The 27,765-nt window shown below is 43.7% G+C and overlaps 1 protein-coding gene across 1 annotated transcript in view; it reads left to right on the top strand.

Moving 5' to 3' along the window:
• The window catches only part of HOOK1 (hook microtubule tethering protein 1), a 105,348-nt gene that overhangs the window by 56,194 nt on the left and 21,389 nt on the right, over nucleotides 1-27,765 (top strand). Inside the window, exons 7-17 of the mRNA XM_068239390.1 lie at nucleotides 3,897-3,959; nucleotides 7,728-7,811; nucleotides 14,525-14,682; nucleotides 15,870-16,010; nucleotides 17,289-17,490; nucleotides 18,724-18,834; nucleotides 19,423-19,510; nucleotides 20,564-20,624; nucleotides 21,548-21,688; nucleotides 23,825-23,918; nucleotides 24,815-24,849. Coding sequence (XP_068095491.1) covers nucleotides 3,897-3,959; nucleotides 7,728-7,811; nucleotides 14,525-14,682; nucleotides 15,870-16,010; nucleotides 17,289-17,490; nucleotides 18,724-18,834; nucleotides 19,423-19,510; nucleotides 20,564-20,624; nucleotides 21,548-21,688; nucleotides 23,825-23,918; nucleotides 24,815-24,849 — 1,178 coding nt within the window. The remainder of the gene's footprint in view (nucleotides 1-3,896; nucleotides 3,960-7,727; nucleotides 7,812-14,524; nucleotides 14,683-15,869; nucleotides 16,011-17,288; nucleotides 17,491-18,723; nucleotides 18,835-19,422; nucleotides 19,511-20,563; nucleotides 20,625-21,547; nucleotides 21,689-23,824; nucleotides 23,919-24,814; nucleotides 24,850-27,765) is intronic.

Genomic DNA, 27,765 nt, shown 5'->3' with positions numbered 1-27,765 from the left:
TTTATCTAACCTTTCTTGGTAAGCGAGACCTTTCATCCCACGTATCAATTTTGTTGCTCGTCTCTGCACCTGCTCTAAAACTGCAATATCTTTTTTGTAATGTGGTGCCCAGAACTGAATTCCATATTCCAGATGTGGCCTTACTAGAGAGTTAAACAGGGGCAATATTATGCTAGCATCTCGAGTTTTTATTTCCCTTTTAATGCATCCCAAAATTTTGTTCGCTTTAGCTGATGCGGCTTGGCATTGAGTACGATTATTTAACTTGTTGTCGATGAGTACTCCTAAGTCCTTCTCCAAGTTTGATGTCTCCAACTGTATCCCATTTATTTTGTACGGTGCTAGACCATTGGTACGACCAAAATGCATGACTTTACATTTGTCAACATTGAACTTCATCTGCCATGTATGTGCCCATATAGCCATCCTATCCAGATCCTGTTGCAATATGACACTATCTTCCTGAGAGTTGATGATTCTGCACAATTTTGTATCATCTGCAAAAATAGCAACATTGCTCACTACTGCATCTACTAGGTCATTAATAAATAAATTGAAGAGCACTGGACCCAGTACAGATCCCTGTGGGACCCCACTGCTAACAGTCTACCATTTAGAGTACGATCCATTGACCACAACTCTTTGTTTTCTGTCCATTAGCCAGTTTCCTATGCATGCACACAAACTCTTCCCCAGTCTTTGCATCCTCAACTTTTGCACCAGACTTCTGTGGGGAACAGTGTCGAAGGCCTTTGCAAAGTCCAAGTATATCACATCTACAGCATTCCCAATATCCATATTAGCATTCACTACCTCATAAAAGCTGAGCATGTTAGTCAAACAGGACCTGTCTTTAGTAAACTCATGTTGATGCTGAGAAATGAGATTATTTTCTACTATGAAGTCCTGTATAGTATCTCTTAGTAACCCCTCAAATAGTTTGCATACAACTGCTGTTAAGCTTACAGGTCTATAATTTCCTGGATCAGATTTTTTGCCCTTCTTAAATAATGGGGAAACGTGGGCTGTACGCCAATCCACTGGGACTCTGCCAGTTGCAAGAGAGTCACAAAAGATAAGATAAAGGGGCTTAGCTATAACTGAACTTAATTCCCTTAGGACCTGAGGATGCATGCCATCCGGGCCAGGTGCCTTGTCTATTTTTAATTTATTTAGTCTTGCCTTTACTTCTTCCTGCGTTAAGTATTTAATATTACGGTTAGAAGATTGAGACTTTTCTGCCTCTGTAATTTGCAACAGTGCTGTTTCCTTTGTGAAGACAGAAGCAAAGAAAGCATTTAATAACTCTGCCTTACCTTGGTCATCCACCATTGAGTTCCCACCCTCATCCTTTAGGAGTCCTATACAGTCAACCGTTCTTTTTTTAGAGTTGAAGTACTTGTAAAACTTTTTTGGGTTAGATTTGATATCCCTAGCGATTTGATTTTCAGCTTCGATCTTTGCCAGCCTAATTTCTTTTTTACAATTTTTATTGCACTCCTTATAATTGCTTAGTGCAGCCTCGGTCCCCTCCTGTTTTAGGACCTTATAGGCATTCCTTTTCCTCTTCATTTTATCCATAACCTTTCTATTCATCCATAGAGGCCTTTTTTATTCCTAGACATTTTGTTTCCATATGGGATATACATACTACAATATTGATTGAGAATAAGTTTGAAAGCTTGCCATTTCACTTCAGTGTCCTCCCCTTGTAGTACATTATCCCAGTTCACCAAACTTAGTGCCTGCCTAATTTGATTGAACTTTGCTTTTCTAAAATTCATAGTTTTAGTGGTCCCGCTGCCCCGTGGCCTATCAGTCACCAGATCAAACGTTATCATGTTGTGATCACCATTTCCCAAATGTTCTTGAACCTGCACATTTGATACATTATCTGGTCTATTAGAGATGATCAGATCCAGTAACGCATTCCCCCTAGTTGGTTCCGTTGCCATTTGAGTCAAGTAATTGTCCTGTAGTGCTGCCAGAAATCTGCTGCTTTTACCAGAATGGGTAGCCTCAATACTCCAGTCAATGTCTGGAAAGTTGAAGTCGCCCATAACTATGACCTCATTTTTACTTGCAGCTTTTTCAATCTGCTGTAGTAATCGCAGTTCTGCAGCTTCACTAATATGAGGTGGCCTGTAGCATACCCCAATAAGCAATTGGCAACTTATATTTCCACCATGAATATTTACCCAAACGGACTCCACATCTTCGCAATCTTCCTCCATCTCATCGTTGAGGACAGCTGTAAAAGAATTCTTAACAAAGAGACAAACCCCTCCACCTTTTTTCCCTGTTCTATCCCTCCTAAACACATTGTATCCTTTTAAATTAGCTATCCAGTCATGGCTTTCATCCATCCATGTCTCGGTTATTCCCACAATGTCATAGCCTTTGTCATTCAGAATGAACTCTAGTTCGTCTATTTTATTTGCAAGGCTCCGAGCATTGGTTACCATGCACTTTATATTTTTACCACCACATTTACCAATTTTGTTTACACGAAATGGGCTACTTGAAGTTTTACTAACCTCCTTAATCTTTACACTGTCCCCACCCCCCTCTCCACCCCCCATAATGTTAGGCTCCCACTGTCTTTTTACCTTATCTTGTCTACATATTAAGACTTTATCTTCCCGCCTCCCCCCAGATCCTAGTTTAAAATCTCCTCCAACCGTTTAGCCATCTTCTCCCCCAATGCAGCTGCACCCTCCCCATTAAGGTGCAGCCCATCCCTGCTGTAGAACCTGTAGCCGACTGCAAAGTCTGCCCAGTTCTCCAGGAACCCAAACCCTTCCTTCCTACACCAATTTCTCAGCCACTTATTTAACTCCCTAAGCTCCCTCTGTCTCTCAGATGTAGCACGTTTCTAGAGTTATCACCATGGTGATAAGGCATGTAGTATTCAGGAAATATTTTACCTCAGGCAAACCTAAAGTTAACTCTTCTGTCTTTAAGTTAACTCTTCAATACTTAAAATAACTCCAGCAGTTAAAGACAGGCTGTTAATTAACTGAGTGTGAAATTAACTACAGGGGAGGTAACTTAACTACAGGGGAGGTAACTTAACTACAGAGGAGGTAACTTAACTTCTGAGGAGGTAAGTTAAGGAATGAAACTTCAGCTTGAGGGCTTGCTGTGTGTTTATATAAACATTGACTGTTAAATGAGGTAGGAAGGTATTAATCCATTCTGAGTTCAGAAGATGCTTCTGAGCAGATATGATCAAAATGATTGGATCTGCTCCAATAAAGCGATTTGATTTTTCTATTTTTCTGATAACAATTGGTTGTATAGAAAAATTATTATTATTTTTTTTTTTTGATCAGGAAATGTGATTACATTTTCTTTTTTTCTTTTTTTTCAACATCTGTCTATTGTCCGTGGTGGAAATTCTAATTAATTTTTCAGAAAAGAAATTGATTCATAGTCCCAAGCTATTTCTTCTGAGTTTTCAAACATTGTTTTCATAAGTAGAGATAATGAAATACATATGGGTGACACATTGGTTAGATCTTTCTGGGTAGGAACACACTAGGCAGAATCGCATGAGTTTTTTTCCCCATAGCACATAGTGGAAACGCATATGCTATTCTGCCTAGTGTGTTCCTATCCTCCAAAGTTACTATCAGTTGGAGAAATCAGTTGTGATTTGAATTGGAAAAAAAAAAGTAAAATATAAATTACTGAGAAAATCCCTGAAATTGTAATGTTTTATTACAAAGTTTCCTTGGAAATGTCCTATTTTTATTGCTGTCCGTATCACTGCCAAAAGAAACAAGGGAATCTTTTCAAAGGAGACACATAAATAGTGCATCTACCAGATTTTTATTGATGTCGGTTTCCTAGTAATCTGCTTTTAATGTAATGTATTGTATTTTGTCTTGCAGCTTATGAGCAAAGACAGTGTGGACTCTCCAGCTATAGAGCTATCGGGAGATCTGGAGCAGCAGGTAAGTCTCTGGGACACCACATAAAGGCTGTGAGGATACTCTGAGGATGCACAGCTAAACTAAATCCTAACAAAATAAAGGAAGGTCTGCATACTACATGTGGACTCTCATTTTTAGATTGGTTTCCAGTGCCCAGATATAAACATGGGGGAAAAGATGGCACCCTTACAGTTCATTAATGTTTACCTGAGATGGGGGAATAGGTTCCATTTGACTTACCTTGGGCTTCTTCCAGCCTCCCGTAGCCTTACAAGGTCCCTCAATGTCCTCCCAATCCGAGGACAATACCATGCATAGAATGCCTCCCAGCCTAAGTATACAAACAAATAATAAAACACAGACTAAATTCACAAGATTCCAAATTAACATTGACCTAGGTCATGTGCAGAAATGAGTAACTAATCTGTTTTTAATGGCCACTTCCTGTTACTTTTCTTTACACAGGTCAGGACAGTGTCAAGCTTCCTTTAAAAGTCGTTAGTAACTGCAGTCTGACAGAGTACCAAGCTTCCACATTAAAAAGCCTGTAATGCAAACCTATTCCTTAGTGCTGCAAAGATCGGCAAGTGTTAAGGTTAATAACTGACATGCTCGCCCGTAAATAATTAGACTTCATAACTCCGCCTCCCCCTCCCAGCTGACCGTAGTGTTTCCGAAGTACTGTGGCCACCCCCCTCTGTGCTGCTGCGGCCCGCCTCCCAGCTCGACGGACACCTATTAAGCCACGGCTGCCATGCTGGGGGTGTGCCAAAACAATGCAGGTGGGGGTAGCCACCCTAGGGTCTGCAACACAAAAAAAATAAAATATGGTGGTTTTGCCAAGGGGGGCGGGGGCTGGGGTTGTGGCTGGGCTTCAGATGGCTAATGATTTACCTGGCAAGTGGGTGAGTTATTAATCCTAACACCTGCCGATCCTTGCAGGACTAAGGAGGAGGTTTGCGTTAGAGGCTATTTCACACATACGATTTTTCAATCTTGTGCCTCTTTAACCATTTCAGATATGGCACTAAAGTCTATAAAACTGCTGTGAATTCTCTCTGTTTAGTGCATAGTATTGACATCATCAGTAAAATGCCAGCTACCGTGCAAGCCAAAATAGGAATAAAATTGTATCAGAAATCAACAATGGGCAAGGAGTAACATTGCACATATAGTCTAATAAACGTCTGTTACGTCAAGATACAGATAATGGCCTCAATTCACTAAGCTTATCTCCTGTCTTTAATAAAGTTTCTAGAGTGATCACCATGGTGATAAGGCAATTCAGGAAACATTTTACCTCAGGCAAACCTAAAGTTAACTCTTCTGTCGTTAAGTTAACTCTTCAATCCTTAAAATTGCTCCTGAGTTAAAGACAGGCTGTTAATTAACTGCGTGTGAAAATAACTACAGAGGAGGTAACTTAAGGAATGAAGAGATAAGATAACTCTCACTGTGTGGAGGTAAGTTTCTTCTTGCCTTATTATCTCCAGCATGATCTTAGTGAATTGAGGCCAATGTCGCAAATGAGGCTATGATCAATTATACAATATACCGGCACTTACATTATTGATATTAACCCTGTTTTAAAATATGACTGTCACTTTCTTTGTTTACAGTACAAAAATGACATGTGGCTAGCCTGTATTGTGTTTCCTAAAATGCCGAGACAAGATGTGGAAATGGGCCATTTACAACTGGGGGAGGGGGAGAGCTTTGGTAGTATTGGGAACATATAGAAGCGTAGTTCTGATCAGCATACATTAGTTTACCATTAGTTTTCTAAAGCTTTTGCAGTACAAATTGTGGGTAGCATGCTAATATCTAAAAATAGGGTAATTGTATTATTGGACCCCATTTGAAGCACATTCAGATATAAGTGTTAGGTTGGCGTTATTGTCAGCAAATAATTTAGCTAAAACTAGTTCTGTTAATAATGTCACACCATTCCACCTCCCGAAACCACACCTATGCCTAATCCCTAGCCACTCTGCATATGAACCCGTCTGTGGTGCTGTATACGCCGCCTGCACAGGATATTATACACTGAGTCACCCTGGGCAGACCCAGCACTTTGTACTCGTCTGTCGGCTGCTGTCATTTCTTTGTGTGTCCTATTAAACTTTTATTATGTTTGATGAAGCCATTAGTAAAGTAAGCCCTTGCGCTAGCTCACGAGTCATTGCCGAGTATAGATCGCCATAGTAACCAGGCAGGTAAGGCATCGCCAGGTTTTGGTGTGATTTCCCCAAAAGAACAAAACAAACTGCTACATAAAATTTACTGTAAGGTTCAGCATTGTCTTAAAGTGTACCAGAGACCAACAATACTTTTTATACCTGGGGCTTTCTCCGGCCCCATGGGCACGGATCGCTCCCATGCCGCCGTCCTCTGCGGCCTGCAGCTCCGGTATTGGGTCCCGTTACTTCAGACAGTTGTGGCGAGTCTGCGCAAGCAGAAGTCCACTCTTTACGTATCTCATCTCTCCAGTGGCCGCTGGAGAGATACGTAGAGAGCGCACTTCACTTGCGCAGACGGCGGCGTGGGAGCGATTCATGCCCCTGGGGCTGGAGGAAGCCCCAGGTATGTATAAAAAGGTAAGTATCATTGGTCTCTGATTTCCTTTAAAGAATATCTGTAGTGAAAATGACATAATGAATATAATTGCTTATTTTTTACAATATTTATGTGGAGACTATTTAGTCAGTGTTTGCACATTGTAAAATCTTCCTTGATTTACATTCTGAAATGTATCAAATGTACCAACACCTTTAGTTCTGCCAGGTGATCTGTATGGAATGTTCGCTTCGCTTCACTGAGCGTTCTATGCAGAGGGAGATATTGCTTGGTTGGCAGTTGGAAACAGCTGTTATTTCCCACAATGCAACGAGGTTCACAGACCGCAAACTGTCAATATCATGACATCACACTGTGGGAGGGGTTTCAATACAAAATTAGCCATATGGACATCCCTGATGATCTATTTGAGAAAAGTTAAAGAATTCTTGTGGTAAATGGTGTATCGGCTATAGATTGGAATGAGGTCCCAACCTTGGGCTTTTTCAATGGGCTTTCAGTTTTAATGCAGTTTTTGCCTGCGTATAGTGTCCGAAATTCAGACATTGTGGAAATGGGGCCTTAATGGCGCTCACTGAGTAATGGCTGCCTATTCTCCTGTTCACTCTATTATAAAGCAAACTTGTCAGCAGATGCTGCTGTGATTAAAGCCGTCTGATAGCTGAAGCTCTGAGGCCTCTTTCAGAAGGACAGCTGAACTGCACGCTTGTAGAGCCATTCAGCGTCCCTTCTGCTGACTATGAGCGGCGATCGCGTGCAAACTAAATGCAGTCAAATGGCAGTCGTAAAACCATGCATGTCATCGCTGGACACACGGTGGTGTTGGTCCATGACAGAAAACCACAAAGTGTCACGCCTGAGCATGGCTGGGGCGGGGAATGCACAGAAGAGCAACTGACAGGCGGTGTATTCACCACCTTCAGCTGCCTGTCTGAAAGATGCTTGTAGAAAGTTGTGAGGTAATTGGATCAAGAGAGGGGGAAAAGATAGAACCTTTATCTCAGAAATCAAAATGTGTTGGAATAGGTAATTTTTGGAAATTTAACCATGTATAAATTCATATGCAAATATCTGGACAATTACTACCCATACCTGGCTGTCCATGTGCTATACAATATTTTAATAGGCTTTACATTTGATAAAAACTTTAAATGTAAACTAACAAACATCTATTGTATTGTATACAGGTCTAATAATTACTCTCTGTTGTAGCTGAAGAGAAGCCTGGAATTACTACAGGAAGCTGAGGCAGAGAAAGAAGAGCTGAAACAGAGATGCCAGGAGCTGGACCTGCAGGTGAGGGATTCAGCTAATCTCCTCGTCCACAACTGCTGAACTTTGCTCCTCGAGTGCCCCTCCTACTGTGCGATCCCGTCTGTAGTCTGAACACATTCTACGGGATCGCTGTCTCCAGAGGCGTAGCTAGGATTTTCAGCGCTCGGGGACAAAGACAGTTTGGTATGGCCACGTATTGGGGCGCTCTTCCGTTGGACCGCCCTGCATTGCAATAGAACAAACAGCCTTGGCCCTGCACTGTTGCCTGGACTTGATCCCTCCTAGGCGACAGACCTCGTATGAGACTTGAGGCCATTTTGGTTTTTCTATAAGGGACCAAACTACCTTCTCAGTTTTTGGGGTTTGAGAGGAAACTGAAGTGCCCAAATATGGGAACGGAAATTCTAATAGGCATACCTTTTGCAGTGTATTTAATGTAAAGCCAGCTAAAAAAAAAAGTCAGTCACTTATGGAAAGGGAAGGGTCTGGATCCTAGAGAACCTGCCCATCCCTCTCTGTGTGCTTGATCCAGCGCTGTCACCCCTTAAACAGTTTTTCGACCAACTGGTCAAATAAGCTTATGGGGGTCCTCAGAAGGCTTCAAAAGCACTTGAAACCCCGAGTACTTCTGAAGATAGGCAGTTGTATACTGTGCATGTTCAGTACAGAGTCCTCCATCTTTGGAAGCACTTGGGGACAAGAGTGCTTTTGAGAACTTCCGGAGGTGACAAATTTGAAAGCAGGACAGTGGGGGAATGAGGGAACCGAGAGAGGAAGGCTTTATGAGATGCAGAGCCTTCACTTTTCGTAGGTGAGCAATTTAATTTTTTAGCTTGTTTCACACTTGCTTTAAAGCAGCAGGGACAGCCATACTATTTCAAGAAAAAAACACCTACATAAGTGGATAAATACTTACATACATTACAGTGAATTTACTGCCTCTGACTGAAGCTAATACTGATGTCATTTCCTCACTTACACCTTTTTTTCTCCTATACTGTCATATGTAGCTTGCTTTGTAAACACGTGAGCACAGCATAGATCGTATTTCAGCAGCTTCTGCAGTGGTGTGAGATGTATTTCCCTTCTCAGCCTCCTGTCGCACGGAACTGCCCTCAGCCAATCAGTGAGGAGCAAGAATGTGGGAGGGGAGATAACAAGCTTCCCTCTCCTCGGCAATGTACCAGAATAGAGCCAGGTTGACTGAGCTAAGATTCACAGAAACATTTATGATTATAATGGAATTCTTGCAATGCAAACTGCATAAAGACTACATAATAAACACAGAGCTTTCATAGATTAGACGTTCAATCCAATAAAAACATTGAAACAAACAAAAGTTTATTTACAATTGTTGATTTTAACCACATAATTGACTGTTGATCAGGAAAGGACTTTTTTTTTTTTTTTGAGTGAGCAGAGATGGGATGGCAACCAGTCACTTTCCATTTCACTAGAGCTGCAGAATGCCAATGTAGGTAGTTACAGTATGGCAATCAATGCACTGATCGCTGCTGTAATAAATCAACTGTAATAAATCAGATAGCTCTTTTATAAAGTTGGTAAGAATACGCTGATCTTTAATTTATAAATAAGCCCCCGAGAATGTAAGCTGGATTGGCAGGATCCTCTTGTGTCATAGCTTGCACATAATATAGTTCTTGCATTGTAGTCTCTGCAGTTTGGCCCCTCTCAGCCCCCCTCCACATAGAACAGAACAATGCACAGTGATTGTTCCCAGATCAGTATCAGTGAAAGTGTGTCTAGCTTCACACGAGTCCCTATTTCTGCAGAAGTGCTGCTCATTGCTGATTGGGGAAACCTGTACTGCTTTGACAGTGACCAATATTATTATTTAGTATTTATATAGCGTCAACATCGGCACTGTATACAGCGGCACTGTATAGAGTATATCGTCTTATCATTTAACTGTCCCTCAGAGAGGCTCACAATCTAATCCTTACCATAGTCATATGTCTCTGTATGTATCGTGTAGTGTATGTATTACAGGCTAGGCCACTTTAGGAGGAAGCCAATTGACTTATCTGTATGTTTTTGTTATCGAAGAAACTGGAGTGTCTGGAGGAAACCCACATAGACACGAGAAGGACATACAAATTCCATGCAGATAGTGCCCTTGCTGGGATTTGAAGTAGGGACCCAGCGCTGCAAGGCGAAGGTGCTAACCTCTACGCCACCGTGCTGCCCATCATTTCACGTTATTTATGGTTTTAAACTCTGTTCAGATTCTGACCTTATGCAGAGTTTGAATGGAGTGACTGGTTAATGAGTAGCGTGGATATCAGCCGTCAGATTGGCCAATAGCGCTGGCCTTGCTCCCGTCACTCATGCCAGATCTATTACCTTGTATTTGCTGCCCTTGAAACAGGCTGGGGCTCTCTCAGAAGTTACCCCTTACATAAGGACATCTGAAGTTATACAACCGCCTGACACATATCGGCTTCCACCAACGCCAGGCATACAGTGCTCGATACCTCTATAGATTACGCCTAATGTCTGGCACACACCATACAATTTCCCAGGTCGAATGTCTAATTTCCGACAGGCCCAATCTGATTTCTAGTAGAAATAAAATTATTGATGTTCCACTATTTGGCTGTGGGAATTCCAATAGTAAAACAGACTATTTTCCCAATATTTTACTATCACTAAACGTAACTGTATTCTCACACGAGCGTTTCCTCTACCAATTCCTAACCCTAACTTAACCCCACACGATGCCTAACCAAAAACGACCCCCCCCTCTCCAATCCGATGCCTAACCATCGCCGACCACCTAACTGATGCCTAGCCCTAACTGATCCCCCACCACAACGCAGATATTTAAACACAAAACTCAACCCTATTCTCACACAATCTCACTCAATCCCCCCGCCCCCAACCAATAACTAACCCTAACCTAACCGATCCACATTGCAAAGAAAAACGCCTATAGTTTACACTAGACCTGGCCCTATTCTCACACAAGCCCTCCCTCTATCAGTGCTACGCTGATCGACTCTTACCCCCCCCCCCCAAATGATGCCTAACTGCCCCCCCCCCTCATGCCTGACCCTCAGAGATTACAATGTCACCCATTGCCACGCCCATTTTCCACACTGTCCCCATGCCCATATTACCTGCTTAGCTTATTGCTGGGCAGGGCCGAACATGTGTGTCCGCTGTGTAGCTGACGACTTGCTGTGTTGGCATGCGAGGGGGGCGACAGAGGGACGATAAGCGGTACATGTGTGGCGTCACATGGCCGAAAGGGGAGTGTCCCAAACAATGGGGTCATGGGGGGGATCGGCATCGATGGGTTTGAGTCTGGCGGATCACTTGCGGGTTGGGGGTCGCCGGATGCTGTACACACATCTGACTGTCTGCTGAGGCGCCCGTTATCAGCCGCCTCACGTCAGGTGTTTGTGTACGAGTCTTGAGACACTGATTAGCCCACCTGTGAATGTTTCTGTTTTCTTTTTTTGCAAAACCTATTCTGTTAATAGACCATGAGGACAGGGTTGGGGAACTCTGCCTTATAGTATTAAGATTTATGCTGTTGATACATGAGAGCCAGAGATCTTTTCACATAACTGGAGCAGGCTGGTGCCATCAGCTTTATGTTGGTCCAGAACAGGACTTGGCGTGTTAGACCTGCCATGTCACATTCAGAATTATCTTTATAACTGCTTGTTCTGCAAACCGTCCATGTGCACTTTGACTTGGCCTCAGCTTTGATGCTATATTTATAGCCTTCTTAGTTCCTCTTAAGCAAACAGCAGAGAGGTGAAATTTGTGCATTATCTGTGTGTGGTCACGTCCCATTTAGCAAGTGTCAGACCGCTTCCGATTCTCTGTGCTCAGTCACTGGGTCAGGGACAGGCAGACCAATAGCTTAGCATGCTTACCTTGTGATTCTGCCCAGATAAGGGCACCCCGAATACCGACTGCCACGGCTCACAAGCCTGGAAAATGTCCATATTTATTTGCTGTACTATGGTAAGATTTGTGCGTTTTAAAGGACCACTTTCCTGAAAAATTGTAAGATTTAAAATATATACATATAAAATGTCCATTCTCCTAGAGTAAAATGCACTATAAATGTATTTTTTCCTATGTCCCTGTCACTCACAGTTAGTTGTAAAAAGATGACCGTTCTGACAAATTTTAGATTAGTCCATCTCCTCAGAGAGAGTTTTCAGTATTACCTTTATGCTTCACACAAGCACCAACTAGAAAGGATTTATACAAAGATACTGGCCAGTGTCTCTACTCATTTGCACACTATTTTGGCAGTTGGATTGAGCAACTGCTGTTCAGTAAGCACTTTTGTAAATAGAGAAATATCTGAGAATCCCCATGTGGAAATGAACTAGTCCAAAACAGTTGTCAGATTATCACAACCTAATGTAAGTGACAGGAACATAGGAAAAAATAAGTCTATATAGTGCATTTTACTCTGGGAGAAATGAACATTTTGTATGTATGTATTTTAAATTTTACAATCTTTCACGCTTGTTGACTTTTAAGCTATCCTGCTGAAACATTATGCTGTTGCAAACAAACGGGGTTATCAAGTACAACGAATACTAGAGCAAAATTGGAGCATCTACCTAAAGCAACCAATCAGAACCCTTGTTTGCTTTAAATACTCAAAAAGGGTGGGTTACCTCCAAAGCAACCATTGTGTAGGCAGGTGGGGAATTTTTCCTGTCCCCACTCAGTCACTCTCCGTAGATGGGAAATAGGGCAATATATCCCTTCCACCATGGTGGATAACAGTATTTGATGAGTGTAAAATAAATTGGTTTAAAAACATTAAAAATGGGGGGTAGTGGTGGACTTCCCTCTCCACAGATGACTCGACAGATATCAATACAACAATAATTGTTTTAATGCTTCGCCAAAAAATCGTGGGGGGGGGTTTGCTGCTGTTTTTGCACCAAAAACTCCCCCTATCATTCTTTGGGGAGTAAGGAAATGATTATTGTTTTATTGATATCTGTCGAGTCATCTGTGGGGAGGTAAGTCCACCATTACCCCCCATTTTGAATGGTTTTAAACCAATTTATTTTACACTTACTGGCGCCTCCTGTTGTTCAACAAATTATGTATCCATAGGTCGTATTGGACTCTGCCTGAGAGTCCAGTATGACCTAACAGCGATTGGCTGGGTCTGGTCTTATTTTTTTTTTTTTTTTTTTTAATTGCTGTAGTATTTCATCACAGCACATGATTTGCTGCTATTGTCTACCGCCCCTGTCCATTGTACAGAACGTGCCACTCTGTTCTTCCAAACGCTTACCTCTGCACAGAAAATCTTAGATAGACATTAAAATTGCACAATAGTATCCAGCGCTCAGTTTCATTCAATTGGTAAGTGTCAACCCAAAATTCAGGGGAGCCCCATAGTGATATTAATTACTCTAGAAAAATGCTCAGTGTCACTGGGTCTGCATAAAAACACTAATTTATTTATTAATATCTGCGTAACAAAATACCCCCAATACCCCCATAAAATGCGAGCTTGAAGTGTGATACAGCCTAACCATACACAGCCGGCCATGTCATTCACCCTGCGCTTACATACAATGTCCACACATTCAAGTATATTGCACTCCCGGGAGTAATTTCCAGTAGCAACACTTTCCTCAATGTGTGAGCTATGGCAATAGTTCCCATTGCGTGGGCAGTATACCACGTATTTCAAGTTGGATTGTCTCAGCACTAAACTCCAAAATAAGCCATCCACTTGCTCTGATAAACTTGACAGTTCCTAGGTACTCCAAGATCGTAGTTACAAGGGAGGGGGGAGTGGAGGCTAGCATGCAGTGTAACAGTCCATGCACAGTAACCTTGATACTATTGCTGGACCGTATTTCTTCTTAAGTCTAGGACTTAATTTCTCATTAAAGGGATGCCACCACCACCATTAATTACCTCTGAGAGAAGCAGTGATTGAGGTACCACAGAACTTGTTAGGTTTACAGGGGAGGGAGTGGATTCATTCAGGACACTGTGCCAGTTTGTGTCAAGGATGAGGACTTTGTATTTTTCACTATACTTGAATTTTGGACCTCTGTTTGTATGCTTTGATGATTTATGTGAGGTCACTAGGCCACCAGGGAAGCCACATGGTGGAGGGACAGGGGCCACTAGACACAAGGGAACTGTATAGAGGATTAGGGGCCACTAGACCACCAGGGAGTTTTATAGGGGAAGGAGGAAAGCCACTAGACATAAAGAAACTGAGGGGAGGGAGGTCCACTAATCGCCAGGGAACTGTATAGGGAAAGGAGGGGTCCCCTAGACACCAAGGAGCTGTGTAAGGGAGGTAAGTGGCCACTAGACATTCAAGGTTGGCCGCAGTTTGGTCCCAGTATTCAGTGTCGGACCACTGTGTATTTGAATTTGACATCCCTGATCTACACTGTAGATAGCAGAAAAGAATGGAGAGGCCATCTGGTGGCCAGAAGGAGCAGCAGCACAATATGTAAACAAAAGTTGCACTGCATGCTGTGATAAGTAGGCCCTGGTACCTGAGGGTGCGGTTGAGCTGGAGAAGGTTCTGGGAGTATTTTCGGGGTTGGGGGATAAGTATACTTGTTTTGTAAAGTAAATCAGAAGACCTGCATCTGTAACTATATATGATGGGTAGTCTGAAAATAAACTGAATTGAACTTTTATCATATCACAGTACAAAAGTTTGACACTGTGCTCCTTTTTTGTCCTAGGTGGCCGGTCTCCAGGAGGAACGCAACAGCTTATTGGCTGAAAATGAGGTGCAGAACGAGCGGATAAATCAGCTGGACTCCTTTGATGAACCGACCAACATGGCAGCAAAGAAATACTTCCAAATCCAGCTGGAGCAGCTGCAGGAGGAAAATTACAGGTACCGAGAGATTGCAAGGGCAAAGATTAAAGATCCCTACACAGCTTACATTTTTCTCACCTCCAAACTATTGTTATAGTGAAAATCTAGCATCAGTACAGGTGTGACGTGATGTTGGTGACTTTCTCTCCTGTCATCACCCAAGCCTGATGATCCTTGGCAATTCTGATGTGTTGCCTGCATCAGGGAGCCTACCACATGTCCCTCCTCCCCTCTCTATAGACCAGAACACATTCCCTGACACATGGCCAAGCAGTGTGTATGTGGCGTGAATATTCTTCCACCATATAGTTTTTGGATACTCCTTGTTAAAGAATCCCTACCAAGGTCTTCATGGTGGTGGTGCCATGTGCTTGAATGGCAGGGATCCAATAGTCAGAGGAACCATGGCTTTCGGAAATATAAAAGGGGAAACCGAGAGCCCGATATTGTTAAGTATGCACTGAACACAATTAGTAAGTAAGTTCAAGGTAAAGTAATGCTCACAAATCAGGGTTACCACTAACATAACCACTGTAATGGCAGGTGAGGAGAACAAACCCGATACCACTGGCGTTAAGAACTCTCTCTTTGTAGTAGTAGGAATCCGGGTGAGTGACACCCCTCTACCAAGGGTGGAGGAAAGTTAGGCAATAATAGGCAAAACAGAGGTGGCAGGAATATTAAAATATATTATAAACAGTTTAAAGGGGGAAGTAAATGTGCACTTACTTCCCACCTGCACACACAAGTGGTCTTATTGGTGTGGCTGGATAATGTAGATAGTATACTGGTTGAGGGCTCTGCCACTGACACAGGAGACCAGGGTTCAAATCTCTGCTCTTTCTGTTCGGGAAAGCCAGCACATATTCGATGAGGAGACCTTGGGCAACACTGCTACCTCCTATAGAGCGCGCCCTAGTGGCTGCAGCTCAAGCGCTTTGAGTCCACCTCTTTGAGTTTTATTTTTTTAAAACAGCTTTATTAGGACAAAACTCCAATGCGACGCGTTTCGCAGGTATCCCTTGCTTCCTCAGGCAAATGTATAGAAGTATCTGTGTTGTAGTCATAGCATGTCTCTGAGGCTTTCCTGGGCCCATCTCAGATGCCTATCTGTAAAGTATATCATCTGACTTTCTCCTCCATCACCACGTGCACGTGCTCCCCTTGACTTGAAGCGTCTTGTGTTTGTGTGTTTTTACTGGCAGGTTAGAAGCAGCGAAAGATGATTACCGGATTCACTGTGAGGAGCTGGAGAAGCAGCTGATCGAGACTCAGAACCGCAATGTGGAGCTGGCCAGCCTGGCTGAAGAATCCAGAGCCTTGAAAGACGAGATCGATGTTCTCAGGTGCTTGTTATTTTGTGTGCTATTTTGTGTGCATATTGACAATTAAAGTGTACCTAAGCCGAAGCTTGGGTCAAAATCGAAAAACTTTCCTAAAAAGAGGGAAGCCTCTGGATCCTGTAGAGGTTTCCTATAGCATCCTCTGGTCCCCTGTTGCTACTAGCAGACTTGCTAAAGATTTCTGACAAGGGCCTGTCAGAAATATGATCGGGACCACGCTCCTCTTTAAGCACACGCCTGTGCAGTAAGCCGGAGCCACTCGTGCACGGCCACACTCGCGCATGAATAGGAGCAAGGCGCAGATGTTCTGGGGGGTCCCACTGAGCGGTGAAGGTACAAGGAGGATCCACGAAGCCTCAATAGCAGGGGTGTCCAAACTTTTTAGGCCAAGGGCCATATCACTATTCTTAAAGGGGTTCTCTGCTAGTCAATGGTCGTTACTGCAGCTGGCAGTGGCAGCTGCTAATCAGTGGCTGTTATTGCTGCTGGTGCAATGACAGCTGCTAATCAGTGGTTGTTACTGCTAATCGCACAGTGACAGCTGCTAATCAGTGGCTGTTACTGCTATCTGCGGTCTCTACTTTTTGTAAGGAGATACTGTTTACATACCGGTCCGCAAGATGCATAAATCCACACTGATGACATATTAGGGCTATAAATCACATTTTCTCTGCAGTTTTTAGAAGTAGGATGGGACTGCACTGTAACTCTCCATGATAGCTAATCCGTGGTCATAAAATCTGTGCGTGGATGTGACAAACATTACTGATAACAAGAAACGGATAAGAATTTCAGCAAAAGGCTCGTACACACGTGCACATTTTCTGCCCAACTATCGTCCAACCTTAGTCTGGTGGACAATAGTTGGGCATGTGAACGTTCCACAAATGACTAGACAAGTGACTGCTAGCAGGCGGTTTGCCTGATCCAACAGGCGGATTGACTTATACCACTGATGGGCTGATATCGTTCAGTTGGTCACTTGTGTAAAACTTCATTTGAACGTGCTTGTTTTTAATGCAGACATACCTTGCAGTCCGTTGTTCCGCTTGCTTGCGTCAGTGAGATAGATAAACCTTCATTCTTAGATTTTAAGCCTATAAATTCAAAATAAGAATGAGACTCCAGGAAAATCCTTAGGATTAGGTGTACAGATACAATTGTTTGTTTTGTCAGTTTAACATTCACTTCCGGTTCACTATAAGTCAGGACATATTTTCTCTGACACTTTTGGGGATTCTTCTTATAGGTCATAGGAAAGTAATGAAATGTTTCTTACAGATTAACTGCAGATAAAGCAGCCAAGCTAGAAACCACAATGGAGTCCTACCGGAAGAAACTGGAGGATCTCAATGATCTGAGGAAGCAGGTGAAATCCCTGGAGGACACTAATTTAATGTACATGCACAACACAGTCAGCCTGGAGGAGGATCTGAAGAAGGCCAATGCTACTCGCACCCAACTGGAGACTTACAAGCGACAGGTAGTGTAACTGTCTCTGTGTTAGGGCTGACGCATCCTAACCTGCTGTCAGAAGTGATGTGTGACATCAAGGTCACAAAAACCTGAAAGCAATACTGAAGTGAGATGTGAAAAATGAGTTACATGCTCACCTACAGAGAGGGACAGGGCAGTTTCTAGGCTAAATGCTCCCAGGGCGAGGGTGTAAAGAAACGCTCGGAGCCTGAAAGGAGGTGAGTTAGCACTAGGACCTCTCCCCGCTGATTACATTCTGCAATGGAGGAGGGTGGGGGAGCCCGAGGAAAGGGAGGATTCAGGCCCTCCTCCCCGCAGCTGTGTCAAAGTGTGTCCGCTGCCCTCCCTTCCATCACTGCGCTTTGGGAAGACACCCCCCTCGCTTGCCCCTAGAAACGGGGCTGGAGAGGGAAGGCTCTGGATCCCGTAGAGCCACCCCAGTCCTTTCTCTGTTCCCTCGTCTATTGCTTTCCCTCGTTGAATATCTGCACCTCTGGGACTCATCGACCAGGCTTGCATCCCCGAGTGCCGTGCGCAGTATAGATCCGCTCACCTTCAGAAGTGTACTCGGGACCCAAGTACTTCCGAAGGCTGCCTGAAGAGGGCCAAAGAGGTATTCCACCAAGCTGATTGAAGAACCAGGCCTGGCAGACCAGGAAGTCCCTACTGGATCCAGGGTCTTCCCTCGACATAGGTGTGTATCTAACTTATGTGCAGCTTGCTTCAGTATTGCTTCGACCTTGTCCATCAAGTTCAGGTTCTCATACACATATATCAGTTTTTGTCCTGAATCTGGACCTATGACTATACAAATAAGGGAGTTTCCTGGTCCTCACAGAACCACATGACTAGAGGTGATCAATGAGATGCAAATACTTCCAAGTTTATGCACATTTTTATGCAAATATATGCAGCTTGAAAATGAACCAATCAATTTAAACCTAGGTTTAAATTGATTGGTCCATTTTGAGGCTGCATATATTTGCATATAAATTTGCATGAACTCGGAAGTATTTATCATTGATCAACCCTACACATGACTAAATGCAGTAATCCTTACTTGAAAAAAAGTGGCAAACGTTGGTTTATAAATATGGTAAATTGAGATAAAGTATAAAGTGTACTTTCTTGTAAATCATTTTTCATTTATTGGCTTGTTTGGGAATTAACATTTCAGAAGAAATCTGTGTGCTACCACTGCCCATCTTGCCTCTTGTTCACACCTCCCTTCTCTCTACAGGTCCAGGATCTGAACAGCAAACTTTCCATGGAGGTGAAGAGAGCGGATACTCTGGCATTTGAGATGACTAAACTGCGAGAGAAACAGGATGCACTGATAAAGGAAAAAGAGGTGAGGACATCTAGGCCTAGTGTACTATAATGGCTCTCTATTGTATTAAAGGGTACCTAAAATGACATAGGTGTACTAAAATATACAGGTCAATGTGTCAGTTATGGGGTCCTGATATTCACAGGTGCTCGGCCTCCCCTCTGTTCCTCCGATTTCCCCCCATTCATGGGTCTAACTGAAGCTAGTTGAACAGAAGCCAGAAGAGATCTCCTCCTTTGCCACATGCTCTGTCCTTCTCTGCACTTCCTGTTTTCCCGTGCTCTTACATGGCTGTGCAGTGAAGCCCAGAGCATCCTGAGCATGCCTACTTTGGAAATGACGCTCTGCAATTTAGACACTGTAGTCTCTGCAGCACAGAGTGCACATCCAGCACAGGAGAGAATAATTAGACAGTGAAAGGAACCGAGTCCTCCACCAGCACAGAGTGTATCAGAAGAGGAGAGTTAGATACAGGAGTCCCCCAGTATCACTGAGTACAGGATGAGAGAGTTAGCTGATTGTAATGTGGAAGTCAGTCAGCTGTAAGTTGTGAAATAATACCTTGTTATTTGCTCATTATTGATAAAATGTCTCTCTTGCTTCTTGCAGAGGCTGATTGTCCAGCGCGATGCTCTGAAGGAAACAAATGAAGAGTTGAGATGTTCTCTAGTGCAGCAAGATCACCTCAACCAGTCTGGTGAGGCATCGCCCATAGGCAGAGAATGGTTATCCCTGTAATCAGTAACTTATCTGTGCTGTTTTTAGTTAAAGTGACACTGTTTCGAAAAAAAAAAACCTTTTTTGTATGTATGTGTAGTACGTGTATTGTATGTGTAGTACTGTTAAGTAATAGAACATTAGCAGCAAAGAAAAGTCTCATTTTTATTTCCAGTTATAACATTGCATCATTCTCTAATATTTAGAGTTTACACACTACACGCTGCATTTGAAACTATTAAACAGCGCAGAGCTAATGACCCTTCGAACTTCCCTGCTGTAAAAATATCTGAAGTTGCCTTTCACTGTTTCTTTGATGTATAAGAGCTTCAGAAAACAGCAATGTAGTCGACCAAGTTTGTTCAGAGAACCCAGCGAAGCTCTTTTTTGTATAGATAACTGAAGTTTCTTAAAGGGACTCCGAGGAGTGCCCAAATTTAAAAGAATACACTTACCTGAGGCTTCTTCCAGCTCAGGGTAGGCGGTGAGGTCTGGTGGCGTCCTTCTGGCTCGTCTCCTTCAGCCTCCAGTGATTAATGACGCAATGTGTCATCATGACGCCCGGCGTGACAGGTCTGCGCATGCGCGGAAAACCCGCGCATGCGCAGACCTGTCACGCCGGTGGCCGTGATGATGCAAAGCGGTTGGCGTGATGGCGCATTGCGTCTTTAATCAGGAAGAGCCGGCCGACACCAGGCTTGGGTGTCGCCGAGTGACGCTGAAAACCGGGCCCGGCGGAGGCTGAAGGAGACGAGCCAGAAGGACGCTGCGGGATCTGCCCCGCCTACCCTGAGCTGGAAGAAGCCCCAGGTAAGTGTATTCTTTTAAATTTGGGCACTCCTCGAAATCCCCTTAACTCAATATGAGACTCATATCTGGGCTACTACTGTTCTATTTCTTAGCTGAACTACACATACAGTTCATTAATCATAAGTTTATTTTCACTTCAGATTCCCTTTAATAATTTCAGTAATCCTTTACATTTTGTTTAGCTTGTGTGACACTAATCTTTACTCTCTGTCACGTGTTTTAGGTGAATCTGGATTGAAAAACACAGACAACCTTGCTGCGGAGCTGCTGCCGGTGGAGTATCGGTGAGGGATAGGAGAAATGTCCTGTACATAGTTTGGCTTACTAGACATATTTGCCATCATCACCCATGCTTGATCTGGGGCTGTCTGGCTATCCAGACAGTTGTAATTGACACCGGTGGTGTTTGGGGATGACTGGAAATTCTCTGAGGCTCCATGGACATGAACCAAATACACAGTGCAGGCTGTGTTCAGAAATGAGATGACCAATTCAAACACTACCCAAACACTTTATTGGGATATGTGGCAAAAGGAAAAACGCACAAGGATCCCAGGTGCCCAATCTAGTGTAGTTTTAGATCAGGGATGTCAAACCATTCCTTCGAGGGCCGAGGTCCTCACACATTTTTGACACAGCTCAAATGAATTGATGGGTCTGAATCAGGAAAGGTAGAACACATTCCTCCCTTTCTCAGTCCATCCCAAACACTGGCATGGATCTGGCCCCCCAGGCCTGGAGTTTGACACCTGTGTATTAGATGTACCAAAAGATGCAAAATATAAGACAAATTCTCACACTGGTTGTCCAATTCGCAACCGGTAAGAACGCTTATGCTTATATTGCTGTATATTGATATTAAGCCTCACCCTCCCACTGATGATTAGCTTAGACTGTTTAGCTATGTGAAATCTCTTCCCAGAGCATTCTGGGAGACCAGGCATTATTTTAGCTGGCTTTAGAATTCTCAGACACAAAAAATTCCTAAGAGCTGCTTCTGACAGGATTACAGAAGTTGCCACCTGCGATAAATTTCAGAATGTAAATCAGAGTGAGGAAAGGTTTTACAATGGGCACAAAATAATTTATAAATTAATATTGTAAAAAAGGAAAAAAGTATTCATTGTGTTATTTTCACTACAGTTTCTCTTTAAGGGCTTAATTTTCCGCTATACACGCATAGTTACTAATACATTTTTGATTGCAGGGAGATGTTCATTAGGCTTCAGCATGAGAATAAAATGCTGCGCGTGCAACAGGAGGGCTCTGAGAACGAGCGGATCTGTGAGCTGCAGGGACAACTGGAGGAGAGGCAGCGGAAAATGAGTGAGATGGAGACAGAGACAAGGTAAGAGCTGATCACACAGAATAATATCTATGGTGACAGGTAACAATAATTACAGCAGCAGCACAGCACCACCTAGGGCACATTCTCGAAAGTGCTACCATAAAGAAAGGTGATATTTTCAATCTTTTCCTAAAAACTCAATATCGGCCGTGTAGTTATTGGAGATTGTTTGTGTGTCTGATTGCAATGAAAATGAACATTTAAAGGTTTTTCATGGTTGGTTTTGCAATAGTTAAACTTCCTGAATCAAATGATATAAGCTTACAATTTAAAGAAGCAATGTAATTAAAAGATCAAAAAGGGGTAGAACTGCAACAAAGTAAGGGCTTGATTCACTAAGACAAACAGCACGCCTTATCTGAGTTAACACGCCTTATCAGAGATAACACGCCTTACCAAAGTTAGCATGCCTTATTAGAGTAGCATAGCGAGCGCTACGAACTTATGCCTGCTAATTGGCAATGACGAGAGCTCCACTCGTCCTGCCCTGAGCCCCTGCCGGTTCATAGCGCTCACTATGCTACTCTAGGCATGTTAACTTTGATAAGGCGTGTTATCACTGATAAGGCGTGTTAGAGACTCTGTAACGAAAAAAGGTTCCCCTGGGGGGTACTCACCTTGGTAGGGGGAAGCCTCTGGATCCTGTATAGGCTTCCCCCATCCTCCTGTGTCCCACGGCGGTCTCGCTGCAGTCCACGGAATGCACAGCCGACAATTTGTAAGGCTGTGCAATATTTACCTTTTCTGGCTCCAGTGGGGGCGCTGTTACGGCTCTCCACTTGGAAATGGGCGGAAATAGCTTATCTCTGTTGGGTCCGCTCTACTACGTAGATGCAGGAGACTTGCGCCTGTGCAGTAGAGTGGACCGACAGCAATCGGCTATTTCCGCCCATCTCTGAGCGGTAAGCTGTTTACTGCGCCTGCGCTGGAGCCGGAAAGGCAAATATTTACATGCCCGCCATTCGGGGAGCTTTATCGCTGCCGTCGTGGGACACAGGAGGACGGGGGAAGCCTCGATAGGATCCAGAGGCTTCCCCCACCCGAGGTGAGTACCCCCCAGGGGAACTTTTTTCGTTACAGATTTTCTTTAACTTAAGGCATGCTATTTGTCTTTTGAATCAATTCATGAGTTGAGCACTGGGTTGTGCCGCTAGTAAAATTATCTGCAATTTATATTACTGATATTTTACTATTCATGAACCCAACTTCCATTCTCACACAAACCGGTCTTAGCGCCTAAAACTAACCTTCCCTTCCTAATTCCTAACACTAATCCCGATGCCCAAATGACCACTAGTTGTAGCCTATTGTCTACGATCGTCTGTAACCATTATGTCCTATGTAGTAACCGATTGACTACTGTCCACATCAGGCGTCCCAACTCACCACTAGAGTGCCCACTAACCAAGGGGCCTGCCGATCCTAGCGCTCAAATGAGCTGATCCGCTGCAACCACCCTTCTTCATCAGGTATTCCAACCAATCCAATGTCCATTCATACCGGTACTCTAAGGGAACAGCCAGCCCCCGGGAAACAATCAATCATAAGGGCGCACTAGAAGAGATGAAAACTATTAGCAATTTGATCAGACTGACTGATTTGTTTGGAAATTTAGATCGATGAAACGATTGTCATTGGCACCATTAACAGTGTCTGATCAATCGTACGGACGATTGTTCAGGAGACTGTACTGTTAATGGACATCTTGAATCTTATGCCGTGTTCAACATGAGGAGTAAACCGGGGCACTACTAGCTTTTAGGGATGATCAAAGATATGCAAATTCTTCCGAGTTAATGCAAATTTATACAAATGTATGTAGTTTGAAAATGGACCTAGGTTTAAATTGATTGGTCCTTTTTCAAGCTGCATTTATTAGCATAAAAATTTGCATAATTTCAGAAGTATTTGCATCTCATTGATCATCCCTACTAGCTTTGGAATTTTTAACATATGGATGACTGTTAAAGCTATGGGTGCCTCAGTGTCTGGTTTCCGAATAAATGGCTGTTTGTTATTGCAGTGAATTGATGCTATTTGACGAGTGTAACCTCAGACAATACTAATGAGAACTTTTCTTCCACCCTTCTTCTTCTTTCTGCATTCTCTATAACAAGCATGTCTTCTTTATGTCAGACTAAACCTGGGCCGGGTGGACGAGTTACAGCTGCAAGTGACCGAGCTGCAGAAGATGTTACAGAACCAGGGAGCAGAAGCAGAAGGAGCTGGGGTACGTCACCCATAACATAGCATATAGGCTCCGAATTAGTCCATGTTTCCTCTGAGGTTTTTTTTTTTTCACAGAAGTAAAAGTTTATTTGGCTGCAGTGCTGAATTTTTCCCGCTGCTGGGAAAGTGTGCCTTCCCCAGCCTGGCAGGCTCGGCAGGGTATACAGAGTGGGTGGCAGGGAACTTTTTATGGTTACCTGTCTGGACAGCTGGATCGGCTTCTTCTTCCTCCACAGTGGTGGCGATGTAACCCCGATATGTCTTCTCGGTTACGATCACATGATATGACGTGATTGGGAGTCGGGAGACCGTGTCAGTGTTACAGCGCCACCCTGTGGGGAAGAGGGGTGACAGAAGAATCTCTTCCATCTCATCAATCACCCCTCTTCTACCACTGGGTGGCCCTGTAAGCGAACATGGTCTCCTGGATCCAGATTACATCATATCATGCGATCAGGATCCAGAAGACATATCGGAAGTTCAGAGCTGCGGGTGGAGGAAAAGCACACCTGAACTTGCCAAAAAAATTGGATTTTTACTCATCTGGGGCTTCTTCCAGACTCCCGTAGTGTACCTCAGCGTCCTCTCCGTTGTAACACTGCCCCCTGAGAAAGATCTGCCACTTTTTTGCTTTTCTCTGTGTAACATCTTGTTACCGGTACAGAAAGGGAAGGAAGCTTTTCACCAAGAGCACAGACAGCAGTAACAACCTGACAGAAGTATATAACCCATTAGTCTTCTTACAACAAACTAAAAAAAGTCTTTGATTGGAGATCTAATTTACCTGAATGAGACGATACCCGTACTCCTAACTAGATTCTGCTTAGCCATGTAGAATTTGAATTTTGCTTTATTTATAGAGATAAACGGCATTAACTCTGTGTGTTTGTGTTGCAGTCTGACACTCTGAAGAGGAAGATAGAAGCACGGATGTAAGTATACAGTGTGGTCTCTGAGTAACCCCTGTGTCAGAAGCCCTTCTTCTGTAGTATACAGTGTGGTCTCTGTGTAACCCCTGTGTCAGAAGCCCTTCTTCTCTAGTATACAGTGTGGTCTATGTGTAACCCCTGTGTCAGAAGCCCCTCTTCTCCAGTATACAGTGTGGTGTATGTGTAACCACTGTGTCAGAAACCTTTCTTCTCTAGTATACAGTGTGGTCTCTGTGTAAACCCTGTGTCAGAAGCCCTTCTTCTCTAGTATACAGTATGGTCTATGTGTAACCCCTGTGTCAGAAGCCCTTCTTCGACCAGTATACAGTGTGGTCTCTGTGTAACCCCTGTGTCAGAAGCCCTTCTTCTGTAGTATACAGTGTGGTCTCTGTGTAACCCCTGTGTCAGAAGCCCTTCTTCTCTAGTATACAGTGTGGTCTATGTGTAACCCCTGTGTCAGAAGCCCCTCTTCTCCAGTATACAGTGTGGTCTATGTGTAACCCCTGTGTCAGAAGCCCTTCTTCGACCAGTATACAGTGTGGTCTCTGTGTAACCCCTGTGTCAGAAGCCCCTCTTCTCCAGTATACAGTGTGGTGTATGTGTAACCCCTGTGTCAGAAACCTTTCTTCTCCAGTATACAGTGTGGTCTCTGTGTAAACCCTGTGTCAGAAGCCCTTCTTCTCTAGTATACAGTATGGTCTATGTGTAACCCCTGTGTCAGAAGCCCTTCTTCGACCAGTATACAGTGTGGTCTATGTGTAACCCCTGTGTCAGAAGCCCTTCTTCTCTAGTATACAGTGTGGACTATGTGTACCCCTGTGTCAGAAGCCCTTCTTCGACCAGTATACAGTGTGGTCTATGTGTAACCCCTGTGTCAGAAGCCCCTCTTCTCCAGCATATACAGCTCTTCTGGCCTTAGTATGATTTCTGGTGGTCTTACAAGTTACACTAGCACTACAGACAGCTATAGGAGACACACCAGTGTGTACTATAGCCTGTACCTAATTTTTTCATGGTCAGACTAGGGTTAAGCTCATGGGTCTAATTAGAAAAAAAAATCCATTGTTGTGCTTATTAAAGGATACTTGAGACTAAAAAATGACTGCAGATTTACTTACCTAGGGCTTCCTAAAGCCCCTAGAAGTATCTCTGTCCCTCGCCACAGTTCCACTATCAACCATTCTTCCGTAGTCCCCTGCGTAGCGGGAGCAGACCTGGTGGTTTTTGCAAATGCCACAGAAGTGAAACAGAGAGTGCACATGGGCAGAAGCGCTACAGAGGGGACCTCAGAAGATTGGCTAAGAGTGGAGTCATTTTTTTACCCTCATCTATCCTTTAGGTGGGTTTCACACTGCAAACTGGCAGCAGCAATGCGGTGCATCGTGCCCGCCTCACTGCATCACATCAGCAGAAAAAAGGCCTTCAGGAAACATCGGGTTAGTGCATAGTCTTCACTGTCTGGCCACCAGCCACGCAGGAAGTTACGCACGCTTGCTGTCCCTTCCTGCTTTGGGTATGCGGAAGTGCACGGAAGCGTATTGTAAAAATACGCTTGCATGTCGCGACGTCAACTTTAAAAAAAAAGAACAACAAAGAAAACCCTGCGTCACCATGGACTAACATGACTTCTAGGCTCACTGCGGATCCCGCACGGTTACGTAGTTCTGTGCCATCTTTAGATTAGGGACTTCCGGCGCAGCGTACCGCAACGTGGGAAGTATGAACTTTCCCATAAGGATACATTAGACTGCAGTAGCAGTGCGGCAATTTGACGCACCCACCTCCCCAGTGTGAAAGGGTCCTTAAGAAATTCTAAAGGTGCCCAATAACTGTGCCATTTTTAGTGAACTATCGTATTTTTGACCAGATCATTCATATCAAATGAAAATTAAAGCCCTCCGTTGTGCTCCTGTGAATCCGCGATCCAACTGGATCTCAAGCTACTTTGCATATGTGGTCCTGGTCGTGTGCACTACTCAATTGAGCTCCTGTACAGCAGACAGACCCAGCCTCTGTATGGGGAATTTATTCTCAGAACCCCGCCTCGGGTTCTCTTTAACAGGTCCAGGCTATTCACAAATTTAAACCAGTTGCGATCACATACAAAAAAAGCAACCAGTTCTTTATCCTCCTGGGGACCGCATGCCTCTGGCCCCTTATGGGGCCTTTTTTTCTTGTACATTTTCACTCCTTGATCACTGTGATTGGCTTACAGTGATCACCATTCAGGAGCCAATGAAATTTTCACCTTAATGGTGCACAGAACTCTGCTGGCCTTAGACAGCTGAATTAAGCGTCAGTGGGAGCCGGTGTAGTTAAATTGGCACCGTTTCAGACCTGAACAGACACAAAAGCATGGCATGGATTATGGGCGGTCCTCAAAAGGTTAATGAAATTGTCAATAATACAATCATTCAGGAAAGATTGGGCTCAACAGATTTTCAGTTTCCATACAATTTATATTATAATGATCTGATCGAAAATATCGTTCGCTAGAACTCGCATCAAGGGGGCCGTGATGTGTACAGCAGATTATTGAAACTGCTGCTTGATTACCCCAGGCAACGGTCATTGTGATAGCATCCACTAGGCTTAGCAGACCCCCAGGATCCTTATTCTGCTGGCCGTCTTTTGCAGGCTACTCCTTTCTTATGCTGCAGACACGTTCAGGCTGTTTAAAGGTCCGTACATACATCCAATTTATATCTGCAAATGACTGGCCAATTTTAGAGCAGAAGTGTGATTCTCCATTGGCTTTCATTAAAATTTGTGTGCAAAAATGTATTAGCCGCACATCTAAGTGTGAACCCTACATGTCGGTATATGAGTGAACGACGAGCTAGCAGCAGAGTGCTAGAGTATCCTGCTAGGCCATACATGTCAAACTCTGGCCTGTGGGCCAAATCTGGCCCTCAGAGC

The sequence above is a fragment of the Hyperolius riggenbachi genome, chromosome 6 (genome assembly GCF_040937935.1).
Source record: "Hyperolius riggenbachi isolate aHypRig1 chromosome 6, aHypRig1.pri, whole genome shotgun sequence".
In the NCBI taxonomy this organism is placed as follows: Eukaryota; Metazoa; Chordata; class Amphibia; order Anura; family Hyperoliidae; genus Hyperolius; species Hyperolius riggenbachi.
Note: the sequence above shows the minus strand (reverse complement) of the source record. Positions and strands in the feature narration are given on the sequence as shown.